General features: G+C 39.2%; 1 protein-coding gene across 1 annotated transcript; it reads right to left on the reverse strand.

The window, feature by feature from the left end:
* Window positions 1-751: 751 nt before the first annotated feature.
* Window positions 752-22,226, reverse strand: cul4b (cullin 4B). The gene is given in 21 exon segments (XM_042345666.1): window positions 752-1,536; window positions 2,527-2,550; window positions 2,553-2,681; window positions 2,897-3,069; window positions 3,366-3,471; window positions 3,631-3,744; window positions 5,449-5,556; window positions 6,286-6,371; window positions 6,974-7,084; window positions 7,724-7,828; window positions 8,197-8,389; window positions 9,341-9,459; window positions 9,697-9,764; window positions 10,200-10,282; window positions 11,877-11,966; window positions 12,051-12,213; window positions 16,456-16,529; window positions 16,680-16,749; window positions 17,851-17,954; window positions 19,059-19,182; window positions 21,808-22,226. Coding segments are annotated over 21 exon segments (2,544 nt in total). The 5' UTR covers window positions 22,212-22,226; the 3' UTR covers window positions 752-1,440.
* Between the last annotated feature and the right edge of the window lie 1,815 nt (window positions 22,227-24,041).

The raw sequence follows: 24,041 nt of genomic DNA on the forward strand, positions 1-24,041 counted from the left end.
TTAAAATGTACTACAAAGCAATTACAATCAAACAATACCCACATGGTTTGTTTCCAGCAGTTTAAGCAACACTGTCAATTAAACAAACAAATGAAAGACCCAGACTCTGACGATCATGCCCAGTGTTTTTTTTTGTTAAAAAAACCTTAGGGATTTCCAGATCATAGTACACAGCCAAAATGACCAGCAAACACAATTAGTGGCACAGACAATTAAAGGCTTAGTACACAAGATTTTTTTTCAATATTTATTCAACACGGAAAAAAAACTTTTGAGTATGGATTTGTTTCACTTTTTGTAAGGGACATGTATGTACATATATAACAATTTAATTTGGAAACTCCACAGTAGTCTCTGTGCATGCACCTCCATTGTCCATTTGTAATTACAAAGGCTTCAATTGTGCATTAGGTGTTCGATTTTCACATTCTCAAAAGTACTGAGCAGTTTAGTTAACCTGCTTTGACAGTTTTTTTCTTCTTCCCTGTGTTAAAACGTTTAACAGTACAGGAAATGAGCAAAGTTTTATACAACTACAGCTAACTGTAAAGGCTGAAAAAGAAGTTTTGTTTCATGGTATTATGATTATTGAACCTGCACCCAGATGAAAGGGAGAAGTTATTAACAGCATTAAGTTTTCAAATGCTGTTGCTTTCTCAGTGGTTAAATCTTTTAGGTCTGTGATAAATACAACATAGTAAATGCTTTGGCATTTGCAACAGGATCAAAATACAAAACAGAGATCACCAAGTTACACACAATATTTTATATCCACATTCCACTTTGGCACCTCCTTTAGTTGTCAAGAAAGGCTGGCAAAATTCGAACAGAATCCACATTTGCGAATTAAAACAAAAGATAATGTTTGCAACTAAGAGTCAATACCATTACTCTTCACAATACTAAAATCAATGTTAAAACAAAATTTCAGAAACAGTGAGCAATTCTGTCTTGCCTTGCAGCTGTTTCAAATGTGAAGAACAACAAGATGTGGGATGACAAATGGTGCCAAAACGCCTGCCGACTTCTCGTGCTAGTTTACAAAAGGATGAGGAAATAAACAAAATCCAAAATAAGACGGACGCAACTCAAATAAAATTGTTCAGTGATGATGTGGCTATCATCAAGGTAAAAACGATGAGGTGCAGTTCTGCGTGGTGTCTGTTCCTCGCAATTATATAGTTTTAAAAATCAAAAGTTAGTTTAAAGGAGAGGCTACACTGTTTTGGTTGTCCATTGCTACCTCAGAAACGTGTGGAAGTCCATCAATATTCTCAGAGATTCTCAAAGCTCCAGATGGACCAGTTTGCCTTCAGAGAGGTTCTCACCCAGTCATTTCAGCATCGCCACTCTCCATACATTTCTGGGCAATACAGGCGGAAAAACTCATTTCCTGGGATCAACGTGGTAGTAATAAGTGAAGCGTTTCTTCCTCTAGTTCTATGCCACATAGTTGTACTGGTTGGTATTTTCTTTGTCTCTCTCCATGTAGTCCCTGTCAATTAAAGATTCTATTCTTTTCTTCAGATCAGCGGGCTGAAAAACACAAATAGAGTTTAGAAAATTGATACAAATATGTAGCGCCTTGCAGGTCAGAAGGACTTCCCAAGGCATTGATATCTTGGTTTCAAATTGCTTAACAGTCTGTATAATGCACCATAAACTCAGGCCAACCAATTGGGAAATAACTGTACTGGCACATTTTGGTGACCCACAATCTAAGTGAAGGTAGTTTGGACAACTGAAGAAATGTGTGCTCCAATTATATCAACCTCAGCAGCATGAGTAAGGTGCTTAGAATAACACTGCGTTGCTGAAATAAACAGGTTATGCTTACTGTGCACAGTCGCTATGATTTTATCTGCAACTCCACAGGCACACAGTCTGAATTGTGCATTGATCATTGGTAGCTTCAAGTTCAAATTAAGTTGAAACAGCATCACCAACATGGTCATGTACACAATACATTGACTGTGCTGATTCTATCAGCCTGAGGGGTTGGAGAAGGCAGGTCCAGGTCGATTTCAATGCAAATCAGAATAATTGAAACTGATTGCAATTAGGTAGCTACATTCAATTCTATGATTTGCAAGTTCAGATATAAATTTAGTGTAAAGGCAATTAACAGGGGGGGCGCAAATGTATGACATTTAATGCAGTCAGAAAACAGCGAATGCACAATAAAAATATTTAGTTATGTTAAGCATAAAACCCTCTCCCTACCCAGTGATTGTTGTACTGTTTTTCCTAGATTGGATCAGCTTGGCAGCCACTGGGCTGCACTTTGCTTTAGTTTCCCACCATCGCATAAATTAAACTATAATGACTGAAAGCTTAAATGGGCCTCTGTTACGAGCCCCAAAGCTCCTTTGGAAGACAATGAATCCATTTTATGTTTAAAAAAACACTCATTATGGCTAAATTCAAATCAGTTAGCTATTCTCCATGAGGTCACAAGCTTTTGATTCTCACATGTGCTTTGCATTATCTATACCAGAATGGACCTTTAAATTAAAAATTACATACCTTGACTGGAAACTTCAGCTGATTCCGTACACTTCTGATACAAGAAGGTTGTGGCTCAGAGTTTTTCTCATTTTCATGATTCGAACAATGGCAGCATCAATCTGATACTGCCTGTCTTGGAATACTCTCTCAGTGGTACTGGCCTGTTCTTCCACCTTCCAGAAAACAAATAACAGTTTCAGAAGCTGTGTTTACATTCTACTTTTTAAATGTTTGCTCCCTCTCCTCCTTTCTACTTAAAGCAAAAAAGTTCAGTTTTATGAAGCAACTTCAATCGAGTAACAGATTTAGTTAGATTGAGCTGAAATCTTAAATCTTTCCAGTACAAGTATAGTGTAAGTAAGTCTTTGCGAGAAAATATGTAACATACCGTTTCTTTCATCTGGATCTGATTAATCTTGATCCTGAACAACTTGTGCTTGAAATCATCATTGCAGGTGAACTTATCACAGTCTTCGACATCTTTGCTTTTTGGAGTCTTGGCTAATACACGAGCTTTGCCACAAGCCAAAGATTGCAAAGTTCTTCTCAACTCTCCGTCCTCTGAAGAAAGAAAGATTTTACTTTTAATGAAACTTGATCATGTTCATCTATTAAAGGGTAATGAAAGTCTAGGGTAAGGTTACTTGAAAATATCTGTCAAGATTTTTTTGCCTCAACATCCACCAGTTCTTCAGTAAAACGTGTTCAACAAAACTCTCAACATTGAGCAAACAGTGAACGCATTTCACCCACAAAATATAGTCAATTCACTTTACACATATTCTGTGAAGCGTTTGAGACGTCTTGAAGACGTGATAAGGAGCTATATCAAATGCAAGGATTATTATTATACAAACCTATTCCAGTTGCAGCTTTTATTTCTTCCAAGCTGAACTCCTCCCCTTCGTTAAACATGAGTAATACCAGAGTTTGGAAAAGTGACACCTGGAGCTCTTTCTTACCCTGTTATGAAAACAAGTTTACATTTTAATATTTGAAATCCATGTAAAGTATTTGGAAATTATATCCTACACGAAAAGCACTTTAAAAATACTCTTGTTTAAAAAAATGTCTGCTGTTTATTAGGAAATCAATTCTTCAAATAATTTTTTAAAAAATTACCTCTTTAAATTCTGCTTTCAGCACACAATGCCCCAACGTTGACTGCCACTGCAGCTTTCTACCACTGTGCTTACCCAGATAAAAATCCTTGAACACTTCCTGAAGTTTCACCATCTATATTATAAAAGGAACACAAGCAAGAGTTTTCTTCAAGCTACAAATTCCTCCTTAACCATACATCAAACAAGGGTGGGAGTGGAGAATGCAACCCACTCCTTGGCTTCCAATTCCATTCCAAGTGACTGAAAAGGCAGTCTTGTACAGTTGGTACCAATGTGATTGTCCTCTTCTGATTGCAGTGAATCATGCTGAAATGCACTTCAATGGTTGATGGCAGATCTCCAGTAGCTTACACAAGAAGCCATTTTTTCCTTGTAGGATAATGAATGTCGGCAGACAAGTCACAGCCAAGCCTAATGGTGTTCTTGCCTGAGGACCAGACATGCCACCCTGCATGCAGCAGGGGTCACTGGATTCCATAACCCACACATCGCTCAATTAAAAATACTTAAAACAAGTAACAAAAATTCTTTACAAACCAGCAATCTCACCCAAACAGCATTCCAAAATAAACCTGGTTCCATCTATTCTTAAATCTGCCTGCTTATGTGTTTCACCGAACTTAGTGACAATAGCTCATTATTTTAAAACTACAGATTACAATCAATTTAAATGGTGGTAGTGCTGTACACTGTGCTGTCGCTGTTTTCACTGACTGTTCTTACTTCAGTTCATCAATGACACATTAACCTGTATCATAATTATATAAAGAAAATTAAATACAGAATAGAAACAAATTCTAGCTCAAAACTGAACATTGTGTTGCGCCTATAAAATGCCAGAATAATCAAACATTAATTCAGAATCAATCACGACTAGGGATACCCATATCCAAACGTGTAAATCAAAGATTCAGATTATTGACAAAACGCTAAATACCTCAGATGCTGGAAATCTGCTTCAGTTTTACGAATATGAGTCAAAGTTTCGGATCCACGACCCGTTCTGACGAAGGGCCGTGGACCTGAAATGTTGACTCATTTTCCTTTCACTATAGATGCTGCCTGACCTTCTGAGTGTTCCCAGCGACTCCTGTTTTTGTTTCTTATCACTTCTTGTTTTTCCTATTGCCCCTTTGGCCAAATATTTTCTATGGATGAGAGGACACGCTGCTCCTAGGCACATATTCTGTTCAGAGATGTGAGACCAGCCATGTGACAACTTTCTCTGATTTTTTTCATTGACTCCATCCACCAGACCCTCTGCTAATAATATCTTCAAACACTGTAGCTGAGATCAGGAATTCAGCAAAGTTGGGATGAAATCTGATTTTACTATTTTGTATCACTAACCAGTAAGTTTGTGTTTCAAAAATTCTGCTAAAATATGCTGTGGCTACAGGCATCTCCATTGACCTAAAAGAGAAAGGGCCACACAAAGTACTACAAAGCATCCCCCTAGCTTAAGAGAGAAGAAAAATCAAGAGATCTTATTTTTTGATTGATATCTGGTAACCTCGACTGGAAATGACATAGGTAAGGAACAGATCAGGCTCAACTGTAATGTTCCAACACAATCAAACAACCCTGCTAACACCTACCTCACACCTAGAAGAAAAGCCCAGTACAGAAATCTGGCCTGAGCCTAGGGTATGGAATTACAGTAGGAGTCTGTCTTTAGTATTAAATACTAATACATTGGAATCCATGGAAAGTTTCATTTTCATTCTGGTCTGCGTTTGATTGCTTTTCATCATAAGTCAATTTTTAAACACTTGGATTGTAAAACTGCTGTATGTCGCTGATGCAAAACACTTACCTCCAGGGGTAAATGGACCTCCATAGGTACATAAGTAGGCCAGTAGCCCATTGTAAGTATGTTCACAGTCAGCTCAAGGTTGCCTGGGATGTTTTGATTCTGTGTGTACTGTAAAATAAAAAAGCACAACAGTTTTTTAAAAAAATGTCAAGCTTAAGAACGTCAGAAAGAAACAGATGAACAAATAAGTGCAGCACAGTAGCCTGTAGTTGAGATAAATCCTGCCCCTTCAAGAAATTTGAATTATACTTCGCAAAAATAACAGTATAAAATAAGCTTGTCTGACACTATTTTGCAGTACCTAATTGTTCTTTCAGAAAATTACTAATTCAATTTGCTGCCCATTTTGATCTTCAATCTGTAAAAAGCGTCCGTGTAGCACTTAAAAAAAAAAATCCTAATTAGAACTGGTAAAACCCAATTGCGTTTCTTTACAAATATATGTTCTGTTATCATGATGGTTCATTCTTGCTTTCAATGAATTCAACAATGTAATTACCAATTTTAGTACAAAAATCTTACAGTATTACAGACCAAAAGGCTTTCCAGATGTTTTTGCAAATTAGTGTCCCAAATTCTGGAATTGATAGCTAAGACACTATACCAGGGAAAATTATTTGCACCTCTTTTTAAGTGATATTCCTTTACAGAAGGCAGGCAGATAACCAGCCTCTAGCTTTTGCCAGCATCAAGGGCAAGGATAAAATACAATTTTGAATCAGTAGAATCATGGTTTTAAAAGTTCTAATTGTATCAGTTTTATTAGTTGATATTTAGAAATATAAAAGCTGAATATTATGAACTTTTTTTCAAAACAGGATAAAAGTGAAATTTTACCTGTTTAAAATGGATCATAATATCTTTTGAAAGCTCCATGTCTCTGAACATTCCTTCCAGTTTGCTGGTGAATGCAGCTCCACATTCTAAAGAAAAAAAAGCATGAGTGAAACAGATTTTTTAAAAAAAATGCAACTTATTTGATTAATTACGGCGTGCTGCCAGAATTATTATTATCCATTTAATACAAAATCTGTGGTTTTGGTTGATGCTTTGCATTTAACCCTGAAGGATCTGATCAGGGCTAGATGAACAAATATGAATTGATAACTGGGGTGCAAGTGAAAGCTCTCTTCCTAGAAGGAGCTAATCCAGGCAGATACTTGCACCTACACATCATCATTCTAGTTGCTGAAATGAAAGGAAAAATTAAATTGCAATTCAAAGTTGGTGAATTAATAAGAAATGGAACAGAAACATTTGAGAAAAGGACAAGCAAGACTTTGGTACACTGCTCAGAATATTTTTTTAAAAATTAAGAAATAACTGCTGCTAAAATGAAAAAGAACACCTGCAAAAATCACATCATTGGTCAGGAACAGCATCAACGATTTCCCGTTTGGGTGTCAGCCTGTTGAACTGATGGTTGAGGATGAAAACGTACTCTAATATAAAACCAAGTAACCAGTCACCTGAATTGCACACCCATTTGTGCTCTATAACTTGATTATGAGAATTGGAAACTCACCATGTTTCAGTTTGGAAAGCATAGATTTTTCTGCATCCACCGACGCACTCTTTCCTACCAGCAGTCTCTTTGCCAAGTCTTTCTTGTAAAAGGCCTCAAACACGTCTTTTCCTATTTTTGGTACATATATAATGCAAATCAGAAACAAACCAAGCAAAGGGTCCAAATTGCTTTACCCTCCTCACATAAGAATCTGGAACTCTACTAATAACCAGGCTTCAAATTACGTCTCAGTTTCCTACAGACAAAATGTCTCCCAGAACATTAAGTATTTTGTAAACTGCAATCAGAAATACGATTGCATTGCCAATTTCCCAAGCAGATTTTTCATTCAATCTTGGAAGATGCTATTAACATTTTGTGTACTAGGTTCACTGTGAATTGAAGCATTCCATGACTTCATGGCTCTTAATATTCCATTTTACAAAATTTGGCAATAGAAAATAAAGAAAATATATTTTTAATCAACAACAACCTGCATTTATACAGCGGTGTTCATGCGGGGTAGCGTCCCGGAGCCTTTTACACACTGCAGACTAAGTCTATATCCGAGTTAGTGCTAAAAAATTGTTTAATAGATTACAAAATCAAAAGTAAAATATCAATCTCTACTTGTAAATTCTGTATAACAAACATTACCAATGCAAGCTGTATTTAATATTTGAAAATTACAATGAACATTTTGTATTTTATGACATTAAAATGCATATAGACACCAATATTTTGAAATACTTATTTCATACTGCTTACCATAAATGAATCTAAATATTATCATAATTTTGTCCAGCATCTTTTCAAGTTCTTCATCGGTAGCCTCTTTGTTTCCGGCTCGAAGTTTGGAGTCCACATATTTGGCTGAGACAGAAAATATAAAAGGTATTTTGTAGGCACACAGAACAGCTCATTCGCATACAGTAATCTTCCCGCAAACAGTCATGAAGTGAATGACAAATTTTATCTAAAAGATTATTGCCCCTTTTAAAGGATCTTTAAACCTGATGAAGCAGACAGGACATTAGTTTAATGTCAAATCTGAAGGACTGCACCTCTGACAATACAGCCCTATCCAACACTGCATCAGTATGCCAGCCTAAACCATGAGCTCAAAATACTGACTCAGAGGAGAGTGTTAACAATGGAATTAGGTTTCAAACTTCAGATGAAGATTATAACGACTGAATTGCTAATTTTGTTTCTTAATCTTGCCCAGAACTTGGTCTTACCTATCAATTCAGCTGGTTTGTTCGGTCGTTTGTTTATGAAGGTTTCAAAAGCTTCCTTCATTGCATTGACAAATTTTTCATTCTTCAGGAAGCAGACATCGACTACATGATCCACTTTATCCTTGAAATCCAACAGTTCTTGAACCATTGTTTTATCTTTTTCTGGATTAATTACTATTGTACTTCCAAAGGTCTGGGGAGAAACACGAAAGAAAAATGTATTATTCTCAGTAATAACAATGTTATTAATACAACATTAGATTAGGATTCAGAGTGGGTTTCTGATACGAGGATACAAGTTACTCCTGAAAATACCTATCCATACAGGCACAGATTTTTTGAAAGGATTTATTATCTTTAATATTTAAACTCATGCTAGTGCAAATGATAGTCTGTTCACTGTATTTTACGCTTACAATGGGAAATTCATTCAAGCAGGATTTTCTGGGCTACACTTTTTGCCACAAGGTAAACATAAGAGAAAGGGGTATGGGAAGACATTTAAGATTCATTTATTTTTGTAACAAGATTAATATACTTTTAAAGTTATACCCCAAATCAGTTGCTTTATTACCGTGATATTACCAATTTATTAATGAACTCTATCCAAGTTGAAATTTGATCTTTTGAAGAAAACTGTAATTTTGATACACCTGGTGGCAGTCTATGGTCTAATATCATCACCACACAATTAAACAAATGATGGTTTATAAATACATTAACAAAAACCTACAAGATACTAGTATAGAACTTGACAATGCACAGTTATAATCTGATGGCAACATTTGTGACAAACACTCAGGTTAGCTTGCACATTGCCGTAAGAACATAAACCCAACATTATCATGGACTGCAAACCAACCTGGCTCAGGTATCGGACCGGTATCAGGTTGCGAGACTGCCACAGTAGATCAATTTGATTCAGATTTTATATTGCCAAATGCATCACTTTGGAGTCGACTCAGCTTCAAAGAAATCCTGCTTACATACTTGTTACTCACTCACCACCTGAGGATACCTACAACATGTACATATAACTCAAACCTCAACAACTAACTAAACACCTATACTGCTGCATTATTCCACACCTACACACGTCACAAGATCACTTGAAAAATAATCCATAAATTTATTCACAACATACCTTTATATATTCAATCCAGTGTTGCAAAAGAACTTGTACCCCACCTCGAACCCTACTAAAAAGTTGGTAGAGAAGACAAAGGTCCTGTATCCGGTTTTCATCCAAAAGGCTATTTAAACCTAAGGTAGTTTAAACATAATTTGGATTACAAGACAAAAATAAAATAAGCATCACAATACCCTAAATCCATACTGAAAAAATGCACTACAAAATCAAGATCTAAACTGCCCTAGTGGTTTACATCATCATTCTCTGGAAAAAGACATTAAAATTAACCCATGAATTATTTATTGCTCAATACAAGTTTATATTTGTGTGCAACAAAATAAATGGTGATATTAAATAAATTCACTTACCTTTTTGGAGAATGGCTGGTAAATGTTCACCTAAGAGTTGTTTTTCCACAGTAGCTATTAGAGGTTTCCTGAAAGATCAAAGCAATCAAATTTAAGAAAAATAGAATTAATGCAAAACAATATTTTGATGACATTTAAGTCTTAAGTTGATATCAATGTGGAATCTGCTCCATAACCATTCTTATTCTCTGCATTCTTTGAATATGAAAATATTCAATGAGTTTCCCAACACACTAGGAGTGAAGTGACAAATTGGGGAAAAAAATCCTATTAAAAGGTCCCAAGTAAAGGCTAATTTATTTTATTAGCTGGGATACTGCTGTTTAACTATGTACCATTTTTGCTTACCCCTAGTTTGGTTGGGTGCACATCTGTCATTTCAAACAAGAGTCACTAGAATACAAAGTAATTAATATAATAAAATAAAATTGTGTAAAGGTGAAGGGAACAAGATAGATAATTGTAAGATCACATTATTAGAATTCTTAAATATTCATACTTACTGCGTGCTTTGATCTAAGTAAGTGATAACACGGTCTGCTTCTTCCTCTAAACGTTTATTAACATGGTGCAAATACTCTGGAACCTATAATTGAATTGAAAGTACAGAAACAACTTAAGCAAGGACTGATCAGATGATTGGGGGAGGGAGGTAATGTAGGCAATGATTTGTGCCGAAATCCACTGATTACCCAATGATTTGCTGAATATAAATCTAGGGAGAGAATACTTTCTTGTAAGTGATGAATTCCATAAAACAAGGGTCAAGTGCTTCCACACAGGAAGGAAAAAAGATCAATCACTTCGGCCTACTTTCACATAAAGTGCACATGTGCTGGAATTGTATCTGTCAAGAGAGAGCAATTTACCATTCAATCCAATTTCTCACCAAGGAAATACAGTACAATACAGATACAATAGAATCATAGATGAATCTGGGAAGCTACTGGAACTGGACAAATGAGACTGGCTAGGGTAAGGAGAATTAACTCTTAAGCTCTTTAAATATAACTTATTGTGGTTAATTCGGGCGCTGACACCATCAGCATCCAAGGCTGCACTCTCCACCTCTCAAAGCCAGTCAGGAACCTCGGCGTTTTGTTCGACCCTGAGCTGTCCTTTCTCCCTCACATCCGCACCACAGCTGGCACCGCCTTCCATCACCTCCGGAATATCGCCAGATTACGGCACTACCTCACCCCTCACGCCGCTGAAACCCTGGTTCACGCCTTTGTCACCTCAAGGCTGGACTATGGGAACTCTCTCCTCGCCGGCCTTCCCGGCACCTCCCTCCACAAGCTGCAGGTCATTCAGAACTCTGCAGCTCGTGTACTGTCCCGCACCAGGCTTCGGGACCACATCACTCCTACCCTCGCTCGCCTCCACTGGCTCCCCATCCCCCAGAGGATTGATTTCAAGATCCTCATCCTCACCTACAAGGCCATTCACGGCCTTGCTCCCTCCTACCTCTCCAACCTACTATCCCCCTACCTACCTGCCCGTACCCTCCGTTCCTCTGGCTCCGGTCTGCTCCACGTCCCCCGCCCCAACCGCCCTACCATCGGTGGTCGGGCCTTCAGCCTCTCAGCCCCCAGGCTCTGGAACTCCATCCCCAGTGCCTTCGCCGCTTCCTCCCTTTCCTCCTTCAAGGCCGGTCTCAAAACCTTTCTCTTTGTACCGTGCCTTTCAGCTCCCCTCTCGACTCTCTTCCTCCTCCTCGCTCCCTCCCTTCCCTCCCCTCACCCTGACCATTTCCCCCCTCCTCTCTCCCCTCCCTTTCCTCCCCTCACCCTGACCATTTCCCCCCTGCTCGGGTCATGACCCAACTGTGCAGCGCCTTGGGACGTCCTCCTGACGTGAAAGGCGCTCTATAAATGGAATCTTGTTGTTGTTGTTGTTGTTGTTAACCCTTGCAACTTAAAAATATTTTCCCAGTCTTCTTAAAGTGGCAGCACATCAATCAATTTATGATGAGGCTGGCTCTATTTCGAAATTGGAGAATAAATTGACAAGCAAAGAAGATCAGATGGAATCCTAGTATTTCTGGATAGATGGCAATTCTTGCTTTTATATGCTGATTCATTCTGGGAACTTGCCTCCGAACAAGATAGAAATGCACAGCACCAAAAATGATTTTTGAGGTCCTTCTGAACAGTAACAAATTTAAAAAAATCAGATACCTCTCGTTCCTGCATTAGTCGTTGACCTTCTGCAGCATACAGACGATTGGTCTCCTCCAAAAACCTTTGTTCAAATGAATCTTGATATATCTGAAGAAAAAAATAATAATGTTGTTTTAATTGTTACGAATAAAAATTGCTGCCTTAGTTGCACCTGAAAGCATTCAAACGTACCTGCAAATCTGAGAGCATACTTAATAGACTTCGAAGTAAACTCCGATCAATAGCTTCACCATTTCGCTCCCTCTCAATTAACAGAAGAATACCATCAATAGTCTTATTTTGAACCTTCCGATCACTTATTACGTGGCATCTGAATAATTCCAAACCCATATCCCTGCAAACAAAAACAACCCAAATAAGTATCATTAAGTCCCAGGCGCAGCTGTATCCATGAAACATTTGTGAACCCTGGTCTGATGAAATATTTTCATTTTAAACTACAAGATTATGTATCGATTAATTGTAATGTTTCTTAAACATCGAATTTTTACCTTTAGAAGCGCAATCTCAAATTTTAATTCTTAAAACGTCTCCATGCTGCTGCATTTGAAATTTATGATCAATATTGCACACACACTTATTTGGCAAGTTTCCTGACTCAGTTGGTAGTATTCTCACCTCTGAGTCAGAAGGTTGTGGGTTCATGCCCCCAGTCAGGTCTTTGAGCTCATAGTCTAGGCTGACACTGCAATGCAGTGCTGGGGGTGTGCTGCATTGTCAGAGGTGTCATCCTTAGGAATGAAACGTTAAACTCAGGTCCTATCTGCCTGTTCAGGTGGATGTTATCGCACTATACAAAAAGAGAAAGGCGTTTCTCCTGGTGTCCTAGCCAATAATCTGCCAGATAAAAATTTAACTTCATGACTATTTGTGGTACATTTCTGAATCCAAATCGGGCTGCCGAGTGTCACTCACAACAACATTTCAAAGTAAAACAACAACGACGACAACTTGCACTAATATAGCACCCTCCACACAGGGTAGCATCTCGGAGGGCTTAACAGCGGCAGAGCCTGACTCCATAAAACCCTGTGATGTATTTTGAGATGTTGACAACATAAGGTGTTATATCATGTTACATATGTTCTCCAATATCAGTGGGTAATTCAATCACTATTGTGCCCAAACAGATTCCAATGTTGTAACCAATGTGTACATTGAATCAGCAATAACTGGGTAGTGAAGGAGTGGGAACACAGATGCCACCAACACTCGTATCCCATACAGAACACATTCTTCAAAGTTTCTAACAATGCACAACATTAAATGCGATAAGAATTTTGACTCAAATCAAGTTTTTCTTTGAAAGAAATCTGTAAAATCTTGCATCTCTGCCGTCTTATCAATAGGAATCGCACGTATATCCAGGGAAGAAAAGAACTTTAGAAATTTTATTAAAGAATGCAATTTTCATCAGGCATCAACTCATGTCATTCTTTATGCCAGTTGTACAATTTGAATTTTTGTTGGTGCAGAAATAGATTGCCATGAACAGAGCAAAATATGAACCAGAGAAAATAGAACACTGATAGTTTCCAAATTGTGCAATAATACAAATAATACAAACATTGTATTGGTTTTAGGGGAAGAACTTAAACACAAAGGAAAGAGAAACAATTGGAAAAAGCAGATTTATTAACCATTAAGAACAGTAATTAAAAGGCAAACTGCACAGAATATGGGCAAGGTAAGCAATACAAGACGAAAAGTCAGCAGGAATCTAATTGGCTTTCCCTTGTCACACCTAAATGAGCCTCCACAAGCAGTCCTCTTCAGTTCCTAAAACCATAGAGAAGTAAGCTGAATAGCAAAAATGCACGTGGTCATTTCCCCAAGGACAGAAACCTCTCAACGAGTTGAGCAAGTCACAGAACAATTTCTATCTGCGTTTAGTTTTGCTGGAAAGGAACCTGAGCAGAACTGAATTAAATACAGTAAAAGCTATTTACGTCAAAGCAAAAAAAAAATCAGTGTTTTCAACCTTCAAGTAGTACAATAGAAAAGACCCAGATAGGTATAAACTGGGAATTGATACGTGGAATATACCTCCATTTGAAGAACAAGACTACTTCATCTGAAAGTAACATTCTTTAATTCTTTATTTACGGCATCCTCTTTCCACATCTGGAATTTAAAGATCTTGATGCTTCAAATGGAAATGATTTGGGCATTGAAGGCATCAAATGATACCTCCCTGGATTAGGAACTTTATGGAATTACCCAACAATTGATGCCATGTTTTCACTATTCTCATCTGAAGAAAGCCTTCTTGCTCTAGAGGAGACTGCACTATAGGAACGTGCTGTCAGTACCTGCCCTGGATTAGAATCCTGGTGGGAAACCCCATGATCGATGCCATAATGTCTTCACTATTCTCAGCCGAAGAAGAGAGCCACCTGGCTCTACAGGATACTTCACCGCAGGATCATGCTGTCGGTGTTGAGCTAAGATGGCTCACGGGCATAAAATCCACAGACGAGATCGAACTAGCACCTGCCAACATTAAGGAAAGTGCCTTAAAAATCTGACCTTTAAGGTCAGGGTTTCATGTAGGTCAGTACACCTATTGCTCGGGGTTAATGGTGTTTTTTCAAGGCTCTGTCCCATGGAACATTTTTGCTCCAAATAAGGGGTTTGGAAAGTGTTGACAACAAGGAAGTGCCAGCCACTCACCCAGGATGACTCCTGAGGACCCAAATACCTACACTTCCCCAGTTGGGGGTGGATTATGCATCCGAAACCTTGATCAATTACCCACATTGTAATCGGGTTGCTCACCAGTGCAGTGAAAGTACTACTATATCAAAATGGCTGGATTACACTGGAGCAATTTTGTCTATGACTCCACACTGGCTGTCGAATGCAGGACATCAACTGAGGGTGGTGATTTCCTCAAGGACTTTTCTTACCTACAAATGTGGTTCTTCACTGAATGTATGCTGCTGCACAATTTGTAAGGAAAATGATCTTGCAGCCGAAACTATGGCAGAATCCTTCCAACATCTCACGTGTCCGATGGAATTAATGATTCAGGAAGGAAGTTGAAGGACAAGGGTTCAACCGATCCAAGTCCTTCGACTTGTTTTGCTGCATCTTGCGCAACATGCTGCATGTCATCTGGTTCTAGATGATCTTAGGGAGCTGTTTTAGTCTTAATCTTTTCATCATACCTTGAAAGTTCTGGCATAATTTGCAATCTTTGAAGCAGTGGTCAAGCAGGAAATCAAGGACAACAAATGTGACAATTGGTGGCCAAAAATCCCCATCCTGTGACCAATGCAAAACTTGGGAGTCTGGGCCTAGGATAGCCCAAGATCCTATGACAATCACAGATGAGCACATCACAGGACAACTAAAGACTAGTGAGAAAGAAAACTAGTTCGGGAAAAACAAAAATAATTGCTTATACAATAATTCAGGTCCATCTCATTCAGTAACACCTCCAAGCCTCCTCACACAGATAGCCATCTTAGTCAAGCAGAGGTCTCGAGAATAAACCAGACATTTTAACGTATGAGGAGGATGAAGAAATGTTGAGACCACTCTTATGCCTCAATCTATTGAAGGAATGGAACAGGTCACCTGCTCTTCCTCTCAGCTGGGGATTGCATGGGATGAACGGAGGAGATTTCCACAGTGTTTAATGTTTTAAATAGACGTTCAGGAAAACAAATGCAAGTAACACTCCCAGAGAAGATGCTAATCTTAATTTTTTTCTAAGCAAATTCTGGTATGAGATTCTCTTTTGAAAAGGATGTTTTGCTGAGATGTGGAACATTACACACAAACAAACTTTGATTTGAGCAGTAAATTGATAAACAGAAGACTGGAGATGCCATAATCCTGTACAACTGCTACTTTATCAGTAACTGACTGATTTTAAAAATAATGCATTCATGTTTGTACTTTCAGAAAAGGTAATTTCAGTGCATTCCTTAAAACGTGTCAGTTTCCATTCATCTAAAAGTTAAACTTGCCAAGGATTGCTTTACAAACAAAAACACAGAATGTGCTTGGACTTCAAAGACGCCAGCTTGGCACTGAGCAGTTTTGCTTATTAAACTAATCAACATCCATTTTATTTTGGTCTGATGAATGCTGTAAAACTCGTTAAAAGACAATTATGCTAAAGAAAATATTTCCTTCATATTTTTCTCCCCTTCCCAATTATGCCTTGCCTTCGCAAGTTCAACATTTCTTAAAACAACATCCAGTATTTTAATCCCCTTTAATCCTCAAGTAAAACAAAGTTTTTAACTATAATTAAATGTTCTTTAAGAGAAGACATCAGTGAGATCAATTCAATGGTTAACAGGTAAGTTGACAGCAGTTACAGTATTAAATGTACTTTGTAACTACAGTATAAAAACATTCCTGCCATACAGTACATCAAAAATGTTGAGTTCAATATTAATTGAATATTAATTCATCAGGGAAGGGGTCAATGTACATTTAATTCTGGTATAAACTTACTGCTGTTCCACGTTGAACCAAAATGGGCTTCATGACAAGTACTCTGAGCCAAGCCCATACTGTCTTCAATATAAAACAAATTTGATGAAGTTCTTAAACTTACCAAATGGATGGAAGCATTGAATTCTGCAGAACATAAGTTCTATCCAGAAACAAGAAGATACTCCTAATCATGATCTGGTAATAAACAGAAGTAAACCAATAAATTCAAATTGCAAGATTAAACACACAGGTTTGTGAAGCATTTGATTAAAATTTTCAGTAAATCAATGGCTAGTGAATCAGTTCTTTTTCTGTCCCAAGAGACACCAATTATACCATACTTACCATTTGTCTGCAGTGATCCTGCCAGCATTTATCTATCTTCTTTAGAAACAGGACACTATCTAAGGAATCCGTACAGTTGGTTAAAGAAAATTCTTGATTGAATGTAAAAGAACAAATTAAGTACTCAATTCTCAGAAGTACATTTGTTAACATGTTATATTCAAATATAATTTAACCAACAAATAATTCCTTTATCTACCGTTGTACAATTTTCTCCAGTATTCTTTAAAGACCCTCCACACTATCTCGCAGCTTGCGAAGCTCAGTGGATTGAATGAACAGTTTTAGGATAATAGGGGATTGTTGGCCAAGACATTATAGAAACTCCATTACAGCTTTGAAAAGTGCCATGGAATCTATAATGGAAACCTAAACAGGCAGAGAGGATTTCGGATTACGTCTTATAATAATAATTTTGTCACTCAATTCACAACTGTTTGTGAAACACTGCTGTGTGCAATTGGCCGCTGTGTTTTGCCCACACAATATACAGTCAATTCACTTCACAGTATATTCTGTTAAGCGCTCTGAGATGTTTTGAAGAGGTGATAAGGCACTATATCAAATGTAAGGATTATTATTATCCAAAGGATGGCAGTTCTGACATTGTAGCTCTCCCCCAGCAGTGCACTTGAGTGTCAGCCTAGAATATTCAGGTAACAATGAACAAAATGTGCGTATACCAGGGTTCTTACTACAGTGGTAATCTCTATATAAGTGGTGAATGACAAAAATAAAATATCAATTGATATGATCAAAAGCTGTTGCAATACACTTTTGCCATTTATTAACATCTCAGTGAGCCATCTAATAGCAGTTCCATTTTTTTTAAAATCAAATTTTAAAACAAATGAATTGTAAGCGTGGTTCAATCTATAATAGGCATCCTTTTTTTAAATCTTCAGTTATTCACTGATAAAGGCACCAGTAATTACTCGAAAGCAGATTAGTCACTTCACACCTAGCAGTAGAGCCATCACACGTATAGCACATCCTACTCAGTTGGTTGCTACGGTTACCAATGTTTTCCACAAAGGACGACTGATAATTGAAAGATGAATCCCATATTTTGTGACTCAAGATAGAGATGGTTCAATAGCACCGATAAGGGTAAAGTCTATTTAACCATAAACATATTGTACAAAAGAAGTACTGAACATAGAAAGGATATTCTCTGAATTGGTGAATTTGAGCTTTGATGTGATCCTCACAGACCTGCCTCAACTGCTTGTATAAATTTGCTGATACTTTGTAGGAGCAGAGATTCTCAACAGCCTAGAAACATGAAGAACATTTTATCATCACATATGCAGAAGCATTTTAGTAAAATGGAACATTTCGTAGTTACTTAGCAGAACACATTTTCTAGGAATAAGTCCAAGTGTCCCTATAGCCCAAACCATACACGTTTGAAATTCCTGACATTTTACCAAATATTACAGGACTTATACACAGAGTAGGACTAATGGATAATCACTTATTTTAAAAACTTCTTTCAATTTTCAACCGAAGTGTTTTCATGACTTCACCTTTTGTTATCCTCCCAAACTCTTCCTAATGTATGAATTCAAGCTCAGATTTCACTTCAACTGACCTATTTTACCTCATCTATGCAGCTGTTCTTCACAAGGTGACCAGAAATAGTAAGTGTTGGCAAACTGTCCCATCCTGAGGAAGGCCAAATATGATCCTAGTCTCATTGCAAGCCCATACACAGTCATACTTTTTGGGGTTTTTTCCCATTCAACTCCTCAGTTGAAGAAGCTGAAACATACCAAGGTATTATTTCAAACCCTCGACTGTCCAACGCCTTGGGACCTCCGCTTGACGTGAAAGACGCTATACAATTGTAATGTAAAATGAAAGGTACTATACAATTGTTCACATCCACCCTCCTATATCTCGTCCAAATGACAATTCTACATATACAAGCCTAAAGAATAATCAATACTAGCCACCCCAGCTGAGCCAGATACATTGCTTGTGTAACATGTACACACTTCAGCAGATGGAGGTGATGGATGGGTCCTCCAGATACTCCTCAGAAGTATTTGCGATTGAGATACTTCTCTCCAACTTCAACTCTGATTTTTGCTCCATGAATAATAGCAAAATTCTTCTTCAGTAAAGGAACCTGGGTTAACGGAATGCACAAAGGAATTTGGTTTCTGACTGAAAATCAGCAGCTTTGTACGCAAGATCCCCAGACATCACTGCAATTTCACATACATGGAACTAAAGCTTTTTTTTTGTGCGGAGGAGAGAAATAAACAAAAACTATAAATTAACATTTAAAAACAGAATCATTGTATTTCCTGCAAAACTTATTAAACTACCTGAATCCCATGGGATGAATTGGACAGATATTCCATCCATTACCTGATAAAGCTCCTCCAAATTATATTTGATTGAAGTACTGTTCTGAATTGCTTCCACCGCTTCTTTCAGTTTCTGCCAAGTCTCGTTGGTGTAATTATCAGGCAATTTAGGTTTATCTGCAAAAGAAAACGCTATATCACAGTTCACAAGAATAAAGATTGAAAATAAATGTACAACATGATGCAACACATCTCAAAGCTGCTCTTTGTGTGCTAATATTTGAATGATTTTGGTATATTATTGCATACGATGCATACCCAATTCAAATAGGAGTGGTAAAATCCATGCAAAATATCTAGAATAAACAAGATGTCCTGAAGTTCACCACAAATTTCCAAGTTAAGTTGAAATCTACAATCGGTAAAAGTTGACTGAAAAAACAATTAGTTAGTACCCCTTGCAAGTAAGTGAAAGAACCACTAATTTACATGATTTTCTGCGCGTTCTTTCACCTACGTTATTTTTATGTAACAAGAGCATGTTATAGTATGTGGCGCCCACAGGCTGTTATTTCAGCTGAATGTTACATTCTTTCACTCATATGGAATACCAATTAGTGTACCTAAACTTATCACTCACATTCATAGAACAAAATTCTACACAGGTTGCATAGGCTTTATAAAGCAAATAAATTCAGCGTCCTACAATCCAGAAATGCCCTGTTTGTTCATCCCAAACCACATAAAATACTGTACAAACATGACTAAGTTTGCATTGACAGATGATTATTCCTCTTGTTGTTGATTATTCCTCAAGAAAAAAAATCGGTCACTTCAATCCATGACTGTTTGTGGGACACTGCTGCGTGTAGTTGCCTGCTGCGATTCGCCCACAAATATAGTCAATTCTCTGTACAGTATTTTCTGTGAAGTGCTTTGAGACGTCTCGAAGACATGAAAAGCACTATATCAAATGCAAGGATTATTTATTATAAACAGTCCAGAGATTGACCCCAGACATTCATATTTACTAGAGCCCAGGCAGTTATACAGCTGCTATTGCACTTCAGTTATTGTGTACAAATTGCAAGCACCCTGTACCTGACTGAACTATGAATCACAAAACACCATTAATATCTGCTAGTGTTTTTGTTTTTAGATTTTAAACATTTAAAAACAGTCATAATGGCATTAGAATTAGCATTTGCCCCCCAAAAGTTGTTGGTAAAGGCACTATCTTCTGCAAAACAGGTCTAAAGTTCAGAACTGTCAGTGTAATATTAATTGATCTCAACTCTGCCAGTGCTGGAAGGAGGGCCCTGGCCTATGATGAAAACAAAAAACAGTCAGGATTCTGATTACAACTCAGTGACTTCTGGTGAGAAGTACAAATGAGGACACAACGCAGATTGGCTGTAACATTCCCTAAATATGAATAGCTTGCCCATTCAAAATTTGGGATCACAAAGAAAGAACTTGAGTGGGGTCAAGAGAGAACCAGTTCCCCCACTGCAACACAAATCAGGGCCTTCAAGAGCAAGTGGAGTAAGAAGATTTAATCTACATTGAGTGTGAGAAACATCCAGCAGTGCAATTATAGATGTGAACTGAACAGACCTGTATAACACTAATATAAAACATCAGTGGCTAAATAAAATGCAAGGATTATTATTATATATAATACCACTTCCTTATGACACAGTGCCGTTCATGTCAGGAGAACATCTCAAAGCACTTCACAGGATTTACTGTTAAGTGGAGTGACTTTCTTTGTCTATTAATAGTTAGTAGAGGAATTAATTTGACCTCATGAAATGTGCTTCCTGGTACAATGTTAAAGCATGCGTATTAAAGTGTGATTGTTTCCTGTACCATATTAGTGCTAATATACTAAGTGTCTTGTAACAGCAGCCTTATAATTTGGAAACTGATTCAAACGCTTCAACCATGATCATGACAAGGTAACAATCGTAACAATTTTAAACAGTGCTTGTTAAACATACTGCCTAAATATTTCACATTGAGAGCATAACTGAAATTCTTTCAAATTTGTGCTCAAAACACCTACCATTTTTGTAAAGATTCAATTTCGCACATTACAAACGTGAACTATAAATAATAAAAATAAAAATAATTTCTGTAGAAATGAACATACATATCATGCCACTGTCGCAATCAGGCAGCACCTGTAGATAACTGGAAGTTATGTAAACGTATAATTTTTCAAATATAATTTATTGATCATCGGCCTTCTACCAGTAACCCTTTGTTGCAGTCTTCCTACTTGCAGGAAGGTGAAGGGAAAAAAGCAAAGGACGATTGCTATTGTGCGACAACGGGCATAGGTGAATGTGCCCGAATGGTGAATGACGGGTCTTTCCTTTCCAAACTTGACTTGTCAAATTACGAGACTGGCAGACCTTGTTTCGGCATGTGGCAGGCGTACAAAGAACATGGGTGTCATTTCCTTTTTTACACACCAACACACACACACACACACACATCGCCGCCGCCGTGATCAGCAGAGGCCCTACGGTAGCTTCGTCCCTACGGTTAGCTACACATTACGCAGGCCACCAAAAAAAAAAGGGGACTTGCTGGAGACGAGAGGCTTTATGCACATCAAAAAAAAATGCAGCGACAATTCAACAACACAGGCACAGCGGTCCCGATTCCTAATCCCTTGCCCGAGGACCTTATTATTATTATTATTATTATTATTATTATTTTTACACACACACACACACACGCGCGCAAGAAGCTCGTTTCGCCTCAACCCGCGTCCAAGCTATTCCGTATACCTTTGAAATTTTTTTATGACTAGTTTTTTGGCCGTCCCCGGTTTACTGTTGGCGAACGTGGAGGATTTGGTCAGCCCGTTGGCGTGCACGCCCGTCAGGACGGAGCAGCCGCTTTTCCTCTGGGCCGCCTCCTCGGCCATCGCATCGAGTCCGATAAAGTCCAGCGAGTCGTCGTCGAACTTGACTTTCTTGTGGGGGACGTGGTGGTGGTGGAGGTGGTGGTGGTGGTGGGCGGCGGCGGCGGCGGACGAGGCGGCGGGCCTGGCGAAGGGAAGGTGCTGGAGCTGGGCTTCGGGCTGGGGCTCGAACTCGCCTGCCTCTGCCTCGGCTAACTTTCGCTTCCTCGGGCCGACATCGGCCTGCTGTCGCACCTCCTGCGGCGAATTTGGAGACGGGAGGCCCGTTCGAAACATCAAAAAAACCGCCGCCGCCGACGACGCCGCCGCCGCCGCCTCGGGTTTCGCTGGGAGTCCCCCTCCCCCGGTTATGAGGCGAAAAGAAGCGGAGGGATCGATCGATCGATCGATAGATAGATATAGAGAGAGAGAGCGAGGGAGGGAGGGAGGAAGGAAGGAGAGAGAAGGAGGAGGCTGGGAGAGAGAGAGAGAGAGAGAGGGGAGGAGGGGAGGGGAGGGGGAAGGGAGGAATAAAAAAAAAGCCTCCGAACCCGAGCCTCCGGAGCCGCTTGTTTTGTCAATAAAGCAAAATGGCCGCGCTTCCGAGACAGCGGCATGCCGGGAACCGGAAGAGGACCCGCTGCACTCGGCGGTTTACCCGCCAAAACGCCCTCCATTTCCCTCCACTTCAAGTCACACCGCCTTAACCCTCTGTCCGTCTCTCTCTCTCTCTGTCTGTCTGTCTGTGTGTGTCTGTGTGTGTGTTTGTTTGTTGCTGCAGCCGTGCTTCGGTCAGTCTGCACTGTGCTGCATAATGATAACATGACTAAGCTTTGCACCTGATACGGCGCCTCATCACGTCTTCAACGACGACAAGATTCCATGTATAGAGCGCCTTTCACGTCTCCGAGACGCCTCTAAAAGCGCTTCACAGAAAACGTACCGTACAGTGAACCGACCGTGTATTTTGTGGGCGAGACGCGGCGGCCAATTGCGTCCCCCGCAAACGGTCGTGGATTGAAGGGACCAATTTGTTATTTCTTTGAAGGTATTGTTACCCCCGGAAAAGCCATCCGCCAGTCGACTAACCACCGGGTGCCGACTTACTGCTGGGTAAACAGAGGCCCGTGGAGTAAGGAAACTTGCCCAGCATTTGATACTGCATAGATACGAAGGGACGATGCAGTTCTGCGCCTGGAGGCAAGTGCACAAGGGAGAGACCGAGGAATAACCCGCCATCACCACCCCAGTGTGCAGTGGAATGAGTTGAGGCAGGATCAGACACTCTGGTGTTGAGAGAAAAGTCAATGTTGAGAGAAAACGCCTGGGGCGATCTTGCAGAGGTGTATATCAATTTAACTTGGATTGAAAATGTAAACCCAGAAAAAATACTTTAGGATGCAGTGGAAAACAAAAGGACATTGATTTAGAATTATAATGGGCAAATTCAGGACAAGCACCAGGAAGTTTAATTTTATCCAGATGGTAGTTAATGATTGGATCTGGTTGCCAGGAAGGGTAGTTGAAGCCAGGACTCCCTTTTCATTTAAAAAGAACGTTGTGATGGGAGAGGGTGGGTGTTCTGCAAGATGAGAGAATATGGGGCTGAGGGTCTTCATGTTGATTGACTTTGCTTTATTTCTTCCGCCTCCCCCCAAAAAGCGTACCTGCCTGCAAACACAGTCACTGCACTTGACAGCAAACGGATGCAAAGACATTACACAGGCACAACATTATTAATAATAATCCTTGCATTTGTTAACATCGCACTTCATCACTTGGGAAGGACGACTCAAAGCGCTTCGCAGGACTGGTGGATTGCAAAGGGCAGTGAATGCGTATTCGCAGACAAACACCGCAGCCGATTGCGCACCGCGCAAACAGCCCCAGCTGCGCGGACGATCATAAAACGTAAGAGTATCGCAGCGCAGAAGGAGGCCGTTCGGCGACCCGAGCAGTCCCACTACGCCGCTCTTTATAATAATAATAATAATAATAATAATCCTTGCATTTGATATAGCGCTTTTCACGTCGGGAGGACGTCCCAAAGCGCTTCACAGAACACACTGTAAAGTGAATTGACTGTATATTTGTGGGCGAACGCGGCAGCCAATTGCGCACAGCAAT

The sequence above is a fragment of the Callorhinchus milii genome, unplaced genomic scaffold, assembly GCF_018977255.1.
Source record: "Callorhinchus milii isolate IMCB2004 unplaced genomic scaffold, IMCB_Cmil_1.0 Scaffold72, whole genome shotgun sequence".
NCBI lineage: Eukaryota > Metazoa > Chordata > Chondrichthyes > Chimaeriformes > Callorhinchidae > Callorhinchus > Callorhinchus milii.